This window comes from Odocoileus virginianus, chromosome 14 (assembly GCF_023699985.2).
Source record: "Odocoileus virginianus isolate 20LAN1187 ecotype Illinois chromosome 14, Ovbor_1.2, whole genome shotgun sequence".
Taxonomy (NCBI): Eukaryota; Metazoa; Chordata; class Mammalia; order Artiodactyla; family Cervidae; genus Odocoileus; species Odocoileus virginianus.
This window is the reverse complement of record NC_069687.1, coordinates 58,074,240-58,088,929: the sequence shown is the minus strand read 5'-3', so window position 1 is coordinate 58,088,929 and position 14,690 is coordinate 58,074,240. Positions and strand designations below refer to the sequence as shown.

At 36.9% G+C, this 14,690-nt stretch overlaps 1 protein-coding gene across 3 annotated transcripts in view; it reads right to left on the bottom strand.

Annotated features, from left to right (window-relative positions):
• Positions 1-14,690, bottom strand: part of BDP1 (BDP1 general transcription factor IIIB subunit) — a 79,414-nt gene that overhangs the window by 12,456 nt on the left and 52,268 nt on the right. The window contains exons 27-35 of one of the 3 annotated variants that reach the window (XM_020915572.2): positions 12,485-12,521; positions 11,916-12,011; positions 9,953-10,181; positions 9,327-9,484; positions 7,205-7,355; positions 6,819-6,999; positions 5,082-5,145; positions 4,512-4,695; positions 3,568-3,769 (exon numbers count right to left, since the gene is read on the bottom strand). In XM_020915572.2, the coding sequence (XP_020771231.2) occupies positions 3,568-3,769; positions 4,512-4,695; positions 5,082-5,145; positions 6,819-6,999; positions 7,205-7,355; positions 9,327-9,484; positions 9,953-10,181; positions 11,916-12,011; positions 12,485-12,521 (1,302 nt within the window). The remainder of the gene's footprint in view (positions 1-3,567; positions 3,770-4,511; positions 4,696-5,081; positions 5,146-6,818; positions 7,000-7,204; positions 7,356-9,326; positions 9,485-9,952; positions 10,182-11,915; positions 12,012-12,484; positions 12,522-14,690) is intronic. The other 2 variants (XM_020915582.2, XM_020915591.2) reach the window with 2 other exon arrangements.

Here is a 14,690-nt window from a genome sequence, read left to right as displayed (position 1 = left end):
AAAAAAGGGTAAAATTCTTAGATACAGCCCAGTAGGAAATAAGCCAGATTTAAATGAAGAAAAATGTAAAACACCATTAAGAGACAGACACAAAAGAAGTCTTAAAGAAATGGAAAGACACAGTGTTTCTGGATAGGTACATTCAGCATCACATTTATGATGCCAGTTTTCTCTGTGTTAATCCATCAACATAGTATGATCTTAACACAAGCACCAACAGGATTTTTTTTTTAAGCTCCAGATAAGCAAATTCTAAAATTAATATAAACTTTAAAACATAATAAGCAACTAGGGATATCTTGGAAAGAAAATTGTATTGGGGGTCAAGGAGGAGAACAGACTGTTCCTTTAAGATATTAAAGCACCTAAAAGCTACAATGATTTTAAAACAGTGTGAAACTGGCCCCAGAACAAATAGGTAAATCAATGCAGAAGAAAGGAAAATTTAGGAATATATCCAAATATTTATGGGAATTTAATATCTGACAAAAGTGGAATTTTATTTAATTTTTAGTTTTTTTTTCAAAAACTACACCTTTATTTTTTGGTTTTGCAGTGTGCATCACACAGGATCTAATTTCCCCAACCAGGTACTGAACCTATGCCCCCTGCAATGGAAGCATGGAGTTTTAACCACCAGACCTCCAGGGAAGTCCCCAGAAGTGGAATTTTAAATCAGTGGAGAAAAGATGAATTCTTCAATAAATGATGCTGGGACAAACAGGTATCTGGGGAAAAGTAACTTGGTTCCACTGTTCTTAAAACCAAAATAAATTCTAAACATATCAATGATATTAATTGGAAGAATTTATACCAATTTCAAGGTAGACTTTCAGTGTATAACATAATCTCCACAGGCATACATAAAAAGACTAACTTTAAAAAAATTTTTTTTTTTAGCTTGCAGGATTTCAGTTCCCCTACCAGGAATTGAACCTGGGTCCTAGCAGTGAGAGCGCCAAGTTTTAACCATTGGACCATCAGGGAATTGCCCAAAAGACTAATAAATTTGACTACAGAAAAAAAGTCATCTGCATATCTAAGTGCAATGTATATACATTCTAGAATTTGAAATTATAACTTCGACTTTTTAGAAAATAAAACTCTCCGATAGGCCCAACAAACACTGTACATCCTTTTTTTAAGATTTAGTCACTCCAAAGTACATCTATCATTTTTTAACATGTGTGCTATGCTCAGTCATGTCTGACTCCTTGAGACTACACAGACTATAACCTGCCAGGCTCCTCTCTGTTCATGGAATTTTCCAGGCAAGAATACTAGAATGGGTTGCCATTTCCTTCTCCAGGGGATCTTGCCGACCAGGAATAGAACCCAAGTCTCTTGCGTCTCCTGCACTGACAGGCAGGTTCTTCACCACTGAGCCACCTGGGAAGCCAGTCATTTGTTAAACAGCATATTATAAACTGGTGGCATAATTTTGCATATAATGATATGCTATGGTCTTTTTTCCATGCCATTAAATATACTTTTAAAATAAAATGAAACAATGTCTGCATAGAATGCTGACAAAATGTTGAAACTGGATGACAGATACATAGGGATACACTACACTAGCAATAAAAAAGGCTGAGCACCGAAGAACAGATGCCTTCGACCTGTGGTGCCAGAGAAGACTCTTGAGAGTCCCTTGGACTGCAAGGAGATCAAATCAGTCAATCCCAAACAAAATCAACTCTGAACATACATTGGAAGGACTGATGCTGAAGCTGGAGCTCCAATGCTCTGGCCACCTGACGTCAACAGCCGACTCATTGGAAAAGACCCTGATGTTGGGAAAGACTGAAGGCAAAAGGAGAAGGGGATGACAGAGGATGAGACGGTTGGATGGCATCACTGACTAGGTGGACATGAGTTTCAGCACACTCCAGAAGATAGTGAAGGACGGGGAAGCCTGGTGTGCTGCAGTCCATGGGGTTGCAAAGAGCAGGGAACTAAGATCCCACAGGGACACTCACGGGCAGGGCGGCTCCGCCTGCACACCACAACTAGAGAAGCCCTATGCAAGCTGCAATGAGAAAAAGCCCCCTCACTGCAACAAAGACCCAGCGCAGCCAAAAAAAAAAGACAGCAACCTGAGAAAAATAAATTTGCAACTCGTATCACAAATATTCAAAATAGACGATTCCTCTAAATCTATAAGATAAAGATCAACAAACCAAATTGAAAAAAAGGGTTAAGAATATAGTCATGTCACAGGAAAGGAAATAAAACTGGATCTTAAGCATATGAAGTGAAGTGAAAGTCACTCAGTTGTGTCCGACTCTTGTGACCCTATAGACTGTACAGTCCATGGAATTCTCCAGGCCAGAATACTGGAGTGGGTAGCCTTTCCCTTCTCCAGGGGATCTTCCGAACAGAGGGACTGATCCGAGGTCTGCATTGCAGGCAAATTTTTTACAAGCTGGGCCACAAGGGAAGCCCTAAGTATATGAAAAGATGTTCAACTTTACACATACTAAGAGAAATTAAAAATTATTCTGGAATACCAGTTTTTAAACTATTAGATATAGAAGAATACACCACTTCTGTTGTTGGCTATAATCTAAGGGCTACTGGTCTTCAACCATCCTTTTGAGAATATAGATTCTAATCTTTCCATAGTGTAGTACCTTATGATGAGTATCAGAAACAAAAACGGAGAGGGTGCTAAACAAACCTACAACACAGAGGCCAGTAACTGAGTCTGCGCAGTACTGTCAGGCATCCCTGGGGTTTATGATTGAGCTCAAGAAGTCTGTGTATTTTGCAAGCAAACATTTCAAAAAGAAGAGACAGCAAAAGAAATGCCCTGGAACATGAAGAAATATGGTGTACTCAAGAAATTGAAAAATGGCCAATACAGTTAGTAAGGCAGAGACCAGCACAAGATGAGATGAGACACAGAAAACAACCAAATGAACAAACAGGGCCTTAGAGGTTCTGGTTTTATTCCTAAGAGCAATGGGAAGCTTTACGCATTATGATAATGGCAGTGATGATATTCCCAGGTGGCGCCAGTAGTAAAGAATCCGCCTGCCAATTCAGGAATGCAAGAGTCGTGGGTTTGATCTCTGGGATGGGAAGATACCCTTGAGAAGGAAATGGAAACCCACTACAGTATTCTTGCCTAGAAAATCCCATGGACAGAGGAGCCTGGCGGACTACAGCCCAAGGGGCTGCAAAGAGTCAGACATAACTGAGCGCGTGCGCACACACAGACACACACCCGTAATGATATCACTATTACCATTTTACACAATAGGGAACTCATTCAGTAGCATTCCTAAGATCCCACAGCTCTTAACCGGTACAGCCAAAATCTAGATCTGTATGATGCTTTCAGTCTTATCTTTAGCCAATGACAATGGACTGGGAATGCGTTTCCTGAGTAACATCCGTCAATTTTCACCTAGAACTAGTTGAAAGTAAAAGTCCAAAACCAGTTTTATCTGGGTTATTTTTGGTAGAAACTATTAGAACTATGTTTATATAAAGAATCTAAAGGAAGAACAGAAATAGGTCCATTAATATGGCCATCTTACTTGTTTAATGATGCCATCTTACCTCAGAGGTAAATTTTTGACAATCATCTATGGAAGTGAGTGAAGTTTTTTTGGCAGGAGGGACATGGTCACTTTCATCAAGGTTACAATATCTCTTCCTAGATACAAGATCCAAATTAGCAGCAGATTTTTCTGAATCATCTCTTTCAGAATTAGATAAACACATGTCATCTCGACCAACTGAGGTTACTGGAAAACTGCTACTGCATAGAAAATACACACACAGTAAATTACTTACTTAACGACGTTAAAGGCTGAGCTACTCTCAAGAGAAATGCCAAAGAAACTTCTAAGTAACTAATATATACATGGCCACGGCCACAAATATGTTAGTTTTCGGCTCCATTCATACTTTAAAAAGCTCACAACTTAAATTCCATAATACTGAATTAAATCTGAGGCATAAAATGTTTTGTCAGTAAAGTTAAGTTGTAGTCTAAAATATTTCTTCCTAATATGAAAGGCTTCAATTTCAGATGTTACTTGATAGACACTTAGGCATCTTAACCAATGACTATTAAAATACAACTTAAGAATTTCACAGCAAAGAAAATGAGTATCACAAATATTTTAAAGTGCACCCTTCTTTGTACTATTTTGCAAATTTCTGTGAATGTATATTTATTTCAGTATTTAAAATATATGTAAATGTATACAATGTAGCCACATCTTTAACACCTGATATTTTATGATCCACACTGCTATTTTTTTTAGCTTTCAAAACACTTAAAATACCAACAAAGTTTCACACAAAGTATCATACATTTAAATGGCAACATTATCAGATATAAAATCAGTAATTTTTCTCTAACTTATCATATAATTACTAAATAAGATCTCCATGACAATTACAAATAAGGTTGGTCAATGGCTTGTTCAAGCAATACTATTCAATTCACAAAGCACCCCTTCCTCCTAGCAGAAGCAGGTCAGATGATTCATTACCTCGTGTCTTCTCTTTCTTTTGTATTCGCTGATTTGACCAATATGGGCGCCGGTAATAAAGGATTTGGCATTAACTGCATGGTGCTATCAGCATATTCTTCTACTGCATGGGTTGGGATTTCCACCAGAGTTAAAATGAAAGCTTGTTCATCCTCACCATCCTGATGTACATTAACTAGATTGACTATCAAAGTTTAAAAGTTAGAAATGAAAAGCTGAACTGTGAAATGACAGAAAATCACTCATTTATTTCATTTCTAAAAAGTTTCATGATAATTTATCCCAAAGAATAAAAAAACTAAATTACACCCCTCAAGAAATAATAAAAAGTAATTTCGTAAAACATAAAGATGATTCTCTATTGAGAAGATTTATAATTCTTTTTTTATAAGATTTATAATTCTGAATAACAAAGCTTATATACAAAATATTTCAAGTGTCTTTTTAAAAAAAATTTAAGGTCATCATAGACCAACAAAACTGCTTTTTCTTTTTTTCTATAGTCAAATGGGGCGTAAGTAAAAAACATATTATTAAGCTCTATGATACCACTGAAGCAGATTATCATACCTGTTAGATCTTGAAGATTGTTTACATTCTCTTGCTGGACTTCTGGAATACTAGTTGGTATACACTGCCATAAAAAATTAAAAGAGTAAGGTTAACCAAATCTAAGTTTTAAAAAGAATTCCTGACAATGTGAACAGTTATTGTTTCAAAACTCAACAACTTAGCTAACCTAAGCAGAGAATTTTTCAGGTGTTTTGAAACTTTCAGATGTACCAATAAAATGTTGATTCATTTAAATAAACACACATATCTACACAAAGCAATTATGAATAAGTTGTTAAATATGTGTGGAATATGAAACGATTTTTGAAGTAACAGAAAAGGGAGACACAAAACCCTCAACCTTCTCTCTATCCCCATCTCAGCAGCCACCACACCATCAGGAGGTGACATGTACATGGAAACAAACTGGTCTCTTTGCCTCCAGCATGGCTCCATCCAATCAGTTTTCCACAAAACTGTAAACACTGTTTTCTCTCAAATGCAATTCCAATTATAATTCTCCACTGCTTAAGATCCTGAAACTTTCATTTTGCAACCAACAATGTCAGTTAATTGATTAAGGCAAGAATCATCAATGCAAACTAAATTACTAAATGGAAAAGGTGCTACTATAACGGAGAAATCTAGTGGGTACCATTCTACCCCAGTGATCAGTTAGTATCACCAATAATGGGATAAACTGACATTATGCGTCCCCTGATATGATCAGTTCAGTTCAGTTGCTCAGTTGTATCTGACTCTTAGAAACCCCATGGACTGCAACACAAAAGAGTAAAACATCACCTACATAGTAACTCTCGCCAAAAGACACATAACTTGAATCTATAATGAGGAAGCAATAAAAGAAATCCAGACTGCAAACTAGCTTGGACTCCAGCTTACTTTCAAATGGTTTGGCTTTTTTTAAAGTATCTACCAAGATAAGAGAGCAACACACACAGAGAGTAATGTGTACAGCTAGGAATGCATGCAAATAAGGCAAAATGTTAACAGATTTCTGTGTCAAATTCTTGCAACGTTTCTCTAAACTTGAAATTATTTCAAAATAAAAAGTAAAAATTAAAAAAATTGGGCAGTAGGGGAAAATTCTGTAACTTTGGATATAACCCAAACTCCTTAGCAAGTCATAAAAACTCCTTTTATGATATGTCCCCAGGCTGCCTAACTTCATCTCTAAGCACTTTTCTCATTTATATCCCACTCACAACTATTTATATAGTCCCTGAGCATGTCATGCTATTTCACACTTGTTCTTCGTACATGTTCCTCTCCCTTCACCTGGCTAATTCATACTTGTTCTTCCAGATTAAGGATTTGTTCAGGGCTGGATGCACATTACAATAATTATGGGAACTTGAAGCAACAGTTCTCTCTGTACAAAACACTTCCTTTTTTAAAGCTTGTACACAAAGCTAGCCATTGGTTATTTTATCTCTATGTTCCAGAGACTAAAAACACACTCAATAAAAATTCTACCACATACATTCTCATAAAAGCAAAATTATAGGGAAAGAAGAAAAGATTAGTCGCTGTCAGAAGCTGGAGGTAGAGAGAAAGGAGTGACTAAAAAAGGACACTGGAAAATTTTGAGAGTGATGGAATTGTTTATGTATCAGTTATAAAACGATATATGTTTATCAAAATTTGTCAAATTATACACTAAAAAGGGTGAAGTTTATTGTGTGTAAATTACAACTAGCTAGTCACTCTCTGTTATATTTTACATTCTTTTACCTCTGGCACATTTAGTGTAAGCACAGGGTCTCCATTAAAGTCCTTTCCCAGAGGTTCTTCAACAGAGCTCTCACCAAGACCCATGCCCAAACCAAGTGTGTGGGGCCCTGACTCAGAAGAAACAGCTGGAGCAACTGATGGTATCGGAACTTCTTCAGATCGCCCTTCTTGCTCTTCATCTCTGAAAAACAGGTTAGTATATCTCTGAAATCAAGCAGACAGCCACAGAATAATATTTAGAGCTGGTATGTCAAGATTCATCTCATTTAATGGTTTTCCAACTTAAGATATACTAAATGCAATAGAACAAATTTTCACAGCTACCGCTTGTGGTCATAGTGGACACAGAATATGAAGCAAACCCCAGAACCTCTCTCCTCTTGTACCTTTCAGTCAGGTGTGTTTCTCGTGAAATACTGGTTTCCTCAATACTATGTACAGGTGCCACTTGGCTCTGCTCTGCGCTCTCTGTTGCTGCAACCAATCCAAGGTTTTTATCTTCTAATTCTGTTTCTTGAGAAGCATTTTTCTCAGAGTCTTAAATAAAAAACACATTTAAAACACAGACTTTACAAAATACTAAAGTCAAAATCTCCACACCAGAAATATATTTTTTCAAAGATCACTATACAGTGGCTCTTCCAAACTTCTCTTAATCTAAAAAGCAAGCTTTTTCACATGGCAGAAAGGTGGTCTGGTCCAATTACACTTTTTAACATAAATGAGATAATTAATGAATCTGCACTACACCTATTTCACTCCTGGCAGCCACAACAATTATTAGTTCGGTTCAGTCAATCAGTTGTGTCCAACTCTTTGAGACCCCATGGACTGCAGCACGCCAGGCTTCCCTGTCCTTCACCAGCAACTATTATTTCTACTTTATCGTAACAGCAGTATAATCAGAAACACACATACAAAGAGGTTTAGAGGTAGATACTCATGAGGTCTGGCTGGTTGCACCCTAAGGGAAGTGTTGGGGAGGGAGCTGATCTGTAAAGAATAATGTCACAAATGGGAAGACAATGACATCTATATAAAGAGGTAACTGGGCCCTGCACACTAAGAGATCTTCTGGGTACTGCTCAAGCCAAAGGAATGAATTTACTAACTGAATCACAGGCACTGCTGGCTCAAAGAAAATACCAGAAACCAGGAACTCCAAAACGGGGAAAATGATGCTAGATATTCAGATCCTCTACACAGGGAGAGAACTGAATACAATCTATGCAGCCTCCCACTGCTTTTCCTGCTCCCGCCAGTCCCCTAAGGGGTTGGGACCTTGGCAGGAAGGGCAGATGGAAAAGGAAGTGGGACTACGGTTCAACATGTAAGTCACAATACAGTGAGGCCATCGAAAAAATTGAATAAATGAAATTGAAAAAATGGAATAAGAGCACTATGCAATCATATGGAAAGACTTTTTTTAATATAATAATCTTTAAAAATGGAATGCACTAACATATAAAGAACGCAATAATGAAAAACAACTCAATTCTAAAATGAGCATGGATCTTGGGAGACATTTCTCTAAAGAAGTTATGCAAATAAGCACATAAAAAGATACTTAACATCATTAGTCAAACAGGAAATAAAATGCAAATCAAAACTGTCAAGATGGGACTTCACACCCACTAAGACAGCTATACTCAAAGAGACAAATACTAACAAAGGTCTGGGTGGATACAGAGAAATTGATACTCTCACCAATTATAAAATCTAAAAGGTGAATATACTAACCATTGAACTGTACATTTGGGGGTGGGGGTGGGGCTATGCACAGCTTGTGGGATTTTAATTCCCCAACCAGGGACTGAACTCATGCCCCTGCAGTGGAAGCATGCAGTCCTAACCACTGGACCACTAGGGGACTCCCAAATTGTACACTTTAAATGGTGAATTCTATGGTATGTGAGTTATCTCAACAAAACTGCCACTTTCAAGAAATGCTGGACAGTAGGTATAATATGCATATATTTTTGTTCTTGATGAAAGGAATATACATGTGTGTACATGCATGTGTGTCTGTGTGTATATATATATATACACATACATACACCTTATTTAGATGCTCATGTGGTAAAACATTCCTAGAAGTCTATAATAAAAACTGATACTGGAAATGGGATTAGGGGACCGGGAACCAAGAAAGGAAGGAGTTTTTAAAATTTTTCCCTTTTGGGTCCTGTCTTGTTTTCTGCCACGTGCATGTATGCTTAAGAAATGTACACTTGAGTATTCATATATAAACAGACACAGAGAAATATATATATATATATATATATAAAGAGAAAGTCTGATCAAGTAAATATAGTGAAAGGGTAATAGTTATCGAAACTAGTTGGTGGATTTATGGGTATTTTATAGCTCATGCTACTTTCTGTATGTTTTAACTTTTTAATAGTTAAGTTAAAATAATTGCAACAACTGAATATCCCATTTGAAATGACAATAAAACTTCTTGTGACAAAGTAATTTTGTAACTTTTAAGGGAACAATAAAGTTTACCTCTTTGAATTTCCACTTCTTCTCCTTTAGTTACAAACAGACTAGGAACTTTCTGATGAGCACCAAATCTCTTGGTCCCTAAAATCTTAAGATTTGGCTTGGGCTTGGCAAATCTACTTCTCCTTCTCAAATTATTGGTCACTTCAGAAGTTGTAGTCCTAGAAATAGGTGAGAAGAGAAATTGACCAACTGTGGAAAAATTCTCTCACATTGATTCCCTCTATTCAGCACTGGTAGAGTTAAATGCCATCTTCTCAGGAGCTACATCATTTAGGGTGTTCTTAAAATTATTACATGGTAGAAATATCTAAAAGCTTTGAGAAAGGAAGAGAATCTGGATCAGGTCTGTAAAACAGGGACTATATTCACATAGGACTGTTTCTTTAAAGCTTAAAACATGCATTGTTGTTCATTTTAATATGCAAACCATTAAACTAAAATCAAAATCAGCTAATCCTTACTTTTAAAGGGTGAAAAATTAGCACTGCCCACTTTACATTTAATAAACTATTACTCAAAGCTATTAGCCAAACTGATGGTTGGTTTACATATATTTATGAATTAAACACTGTAATTTATTTTGTAAAACTCAAAAAACAGTAATAGTTTAATAAAGCAAAATAAACCTGGATGATGTAGTGCTTTCCTCTATTTTTTCTGTCAAACCAATTTCTTCTTTAGTATTCTGTTTATCCACATCCAATACAGTCTTGTTTTCTTCTACTAATGGAGATGTACTACGGACAGGTGAAGAAGGTTCCTGACATTCATGAACAATTTTGAGATTTACATTATCTGGGCTAAAAGGAACATGGCTTTGATCGATTGAAGGAGCATCAGGAAGTATACATATTCCTATTGCAAAAAAAACCCAGAAAATTAAAATTGATGCAATACAAATAGATGTCCAAATAAATCCTTCAACATGCAGCAACTGCCAAGTTCTATTTTATTTTCTTTATATATATATATATATATATATATATATTTTTTTTTTTTTTTTTGCAGGGGAATGCAGCCACCACCATACTGCCCAGCATGTTGGATCTTAGCTCCCTAACCAGGGGCTGAATCCATGTCCCCTGCAGTGGAAGCACAGAGTTTTACTCACTGGACCACCAGGGAAGTCCCTAATATTTTCTTTTTTTTGAGTGAACACTGTGTTAAAGATTTATTAAATTCATTAAGGAGAGGACCAAAGGAATGACAAAATGGGTAAAACACATTTGAGAAACTAAATATCTGTATTATTTTTAAAGTATGCTTTTTCTGGCTCCAAGTTTAAATTTATGACCTCATATCTCATGCAAGCAATTTGACATGTTCTAAGTTTAAAAATTCTTATAGACTGAAACTGTTATTATAAATAAAAATAAATCTTTTTGTTGCTTTCAGTAACTATATAACCTCAGATGAATTTCAAGACAGGATTATCTTCATTTATGATTTTTTAAAACCAGTATTTTACGTGCTAGTATTTTACGTGTGACATACTGCAATGCAATACTTTGCCATTGAAAAGGGGGTCCTACAGAGAACACAGATCAAGAGACTTCCCTGATGACTATAGAGTTATGGGCCTAGAAGGCTGACACTTCAATGGCAGGTCGCTCATCAGCAGTTAAAATAATTAACAGCAGCATTATTAACATAATTATCCATTTAATATACTTAAAAGTAGAGTGGGCTTCCCAGGGGGCACAGAGGAAAAGAATCTACCTGTCAATGCAAGAGATACAGTTAGATCCCTGGGAAGTAGGAAATGGCTACGCACTCCAGTATTCTTCCCTGGAAAATTCCATGGGCAGAGGAGCCTGGAGGGCTATAGTCCACAGGGTCGCAAAGAGTTGGACATGACTGAGCACATGCGTGCACACACACGCACACTCACACAAAGTAGAAGGTCCTTTGATAGTAAAGACCATAGACTAAAATAAAATACTAAAAGTCTTGGTTGACACGTATTTAGACTAACATAATAGTCTAAATAATCTCAATGACTGCTACTATCCCTTCACACTGTATTTGACTGCCATAATTGAGAAGTCTATCTAAAGCAGCAGCTCCTTTGCCAAAGAAACATGTATAAAGTGATCAGTGACCAATGAACTTAGCTGACAAATGATACTTATGATGATAAAGGGAGAGGATTCAGTAGAGTAACTACTCCATGCACACACATTATCCTTAGTAAACCCAGCGTACTATGTGGAAATAGAGGCCACTACATTGGAGGGCCAAGTAAGCAGGATGGATCAATACACGTGTGCATGCGCTTGTGTGTGCTTAGTCGCTCAGTCGTGTCTGACTCTTTGCGGCTCCATGGACTGCAGCCTGCCAGGCTCCTCTGTCCATGGGGATTCTCCAGGCAAGAATACTGGAACGGGCTGCTATGCCCTCCTCCAAGGGAGCTTCCCAACCCAGGGATCATATTCATACACATTACCTTTTCTGGAAAAACAACAAAGTGACACTAACTTCAAATATAAAAAGGCAGATAGTCACTCAATATTCAAATATGAATATAATCTCTTGGACATCGTATTTTAAAGGTTTCTTCTTTTGTTAGGACTCCTCTTTTATTCTTACCATCACTCTGTTCTGGGCTAATCTCTGACTGCAACACCAGATCTCCCATAGTCAGTAGGGCTATGGCAGCTTCAGTGCTCCCATCGTTGGTATTTTCTGAAAAACCAAACCAACAGTAATAGAAGAATGAATCTGGAAAATTAAGTTTGTTTGCTTAGAAAAGAATTTCAATGTAGGTGTTTATCCTCTATTAACAAGTTTCCATACCACTAACCCCTTACAAGGGTAGTGTTTCATTCAGTTTATATACTACAAACAAAGAAAGTGTCAACTGTTGACTTTAACCCACTGAAAGTGCCTCCTTCCCATTAAATAACTCAATACCTTCAAAGGAAATATTCACATCTGTGCATTAACAGAGAAAATACATACTTCTTTATTCAACAGTTAATCACTCTCTAAAGCAGCATCCCAAGAATCCAAGTTTCTCCTAGAGATAATGCATTCACCTGCTAAATCTTCTCCTTCAACTTTTCAGCAAGCTGACTCATTTACTATCACCACTGCTAAATCACTGTGCTTGTTGGGGTTAACCAAGAATTTTTAACAGTTTCCTTATTAACAGTTACCTGTTTCAGCTTGGGAATGTTCACCTACAGTCATTTCCTAAAACAACAAAAGAAAAGTATTAATAATATCTTCTGTATTTTCCCAAATACATGTTCTATATATCAAAAAGCACTACATTTTACAGGTCTTTCAATGCCTTTGGTTACAATGGAGTAGAAATTTATAGTTATTTATAACATTTCATAAACAACAGAAATGCAGTTTAACAGTCAAATATTTTCAACTCGTGCTCCTTTTACCTTTTCCTTATATGCAAATTTTAACTATGGTCATATGTAACAAGCACCTGCCTTTCTTATTCACTTGCATAATCCTTCAACTTTAGTCATATCTGCTACTAGTTTTGACCCAATGGACACCAAAGTCTGAAGAATATCATGAATTCTTTACACTACTAGTTGGCTTCAAACTTAAATTAATTTTAGCAAATTAAGAATGTATGGGGGTTTTCCTGATGACTCAGTGGTAAAGAATCAATCTGCCAATGCAGGAGACTTGGATTCCAATCCCTGATCCAGGAAGATTCCACAGGCCGTGAACAACTAAGCCCATGCCCCACAACTACTGAGCCTGTGCTCCAGAGCCTGGGAGCCCCAACTATTGAGCCCACATTCTGCAACCACTGAGGCCCGTGTGCCCTACAGCCCCTACTCTGCCACAAGAGAAGCCACCAAAATAAGAAATCCGCACACCACAACGAAAGAGCCCCTGCTCTCCGCAGACTAGAGAAAGACCAGTGCAGCAATGAAGACATAGCATAGCCCCCAAAATTAAGTAATTATTTAAATAAATAAATAATGTATTTAAAATTCTGATTTTTTTTTTTAAGAGAAGTAGTTACAGGATCTATGCCCAGCATGATAGCATGAGGCGCTCTGCTGGTCCTCTCCCCAGTGAAACTGGCGAAGTTTATTAAAGAGCCACCAGTTAAAGCCTCTGGACCTTAAGGGCATAAGATGCACATATGTTTGAAAAATTGTTGAAACTTCAGTAACAAAGGTAAAAATCCGTGGTATTTCAACTAAGACTGTTCTCCCCCTCCTTTCAGCTGAGTGAGGCAGAAACTCTACCTCAGGCTGCTGCAGCCAAGAAAACTGGGCCCCTTTTCCCTGCAGACCACAGCTGGAAGGCTTTCAGTTCCTGAGGTCACAAAAATGTGGTATCAGATTATCAGAGATAATAGATTAGTATTTGTTATGAATACAGACAAAAAAAAATCCTCCATAAAATACTAGCAAATTGAACCCAACAACATATAAAAATTCTATGCCATGACTAAGAAGAATTTATCCTGGGGATGCAGTTTTTTGGTTTAACATCCAAAATTCAAATCAATGCGTTACATCATATCAATACAATAAAAGACAACAATTACATGATCATCTCAAGAGGTGCAGTAAAAGCATATGACAAATTCCAACAGTCTTTCATGATAAAACACTCAACACAAAGTAGGAACAGAATGGAACTTTTCAATTTGGAAAAGGGCACCTATGAAAAATCCGCAGCTAACATCAAACTTAATGGTGAAAGACTGGATGCTTTTCCCTTCCTATATTCAACACTGTACTGGAATTCTAGACATGGTAATTAAAGCAAGAAAAGAAATAAGACATCCAGGCTGGAATGTGTGATAAATTGAATTATACTAATCCAGTAAGACTGCTGTCCTTATAAGAAAAGCAGACACACATACAGGGAGAAGAACATCATAGGCAAAGGAGGCAGGGCTGGATTGTGTTGCCACAAGCCAAGGAATGACAAGGACTGTCAGGAACTACCAGAAGGACCATCAGCAGGGACACCTTGATTTGGGAATTTTAGCCTCTGGAACTACGACAGAATAAATGACTAATGTTTTAAGCCACTCAGATCATGGTACTTTGTTACAGTAGCCCTACAAAAGTAATACAGAAAGGCAGAAGTAAAACTACTTCTATTCGTATATGCCATAGTCTTGTATGTAGAAAATCCTAAGGGCTCCACTAAAAAACTGTTAGAATAAATGAGTCCAGCAAAGTTGCAGGATATAAGATCAATATACAAAAATCAAATGCAATCCTATAAATTTGCAATAAACAAGCCAAATTTGAAATTAAAGAAAATAATTCCATTCACGATAGCATGAAAAATAAAAATATACTTGCAAATGAAGGAAGCACAAAGCTCATACTCTGAAAACTACAAAACACCATCAAAAGAAAT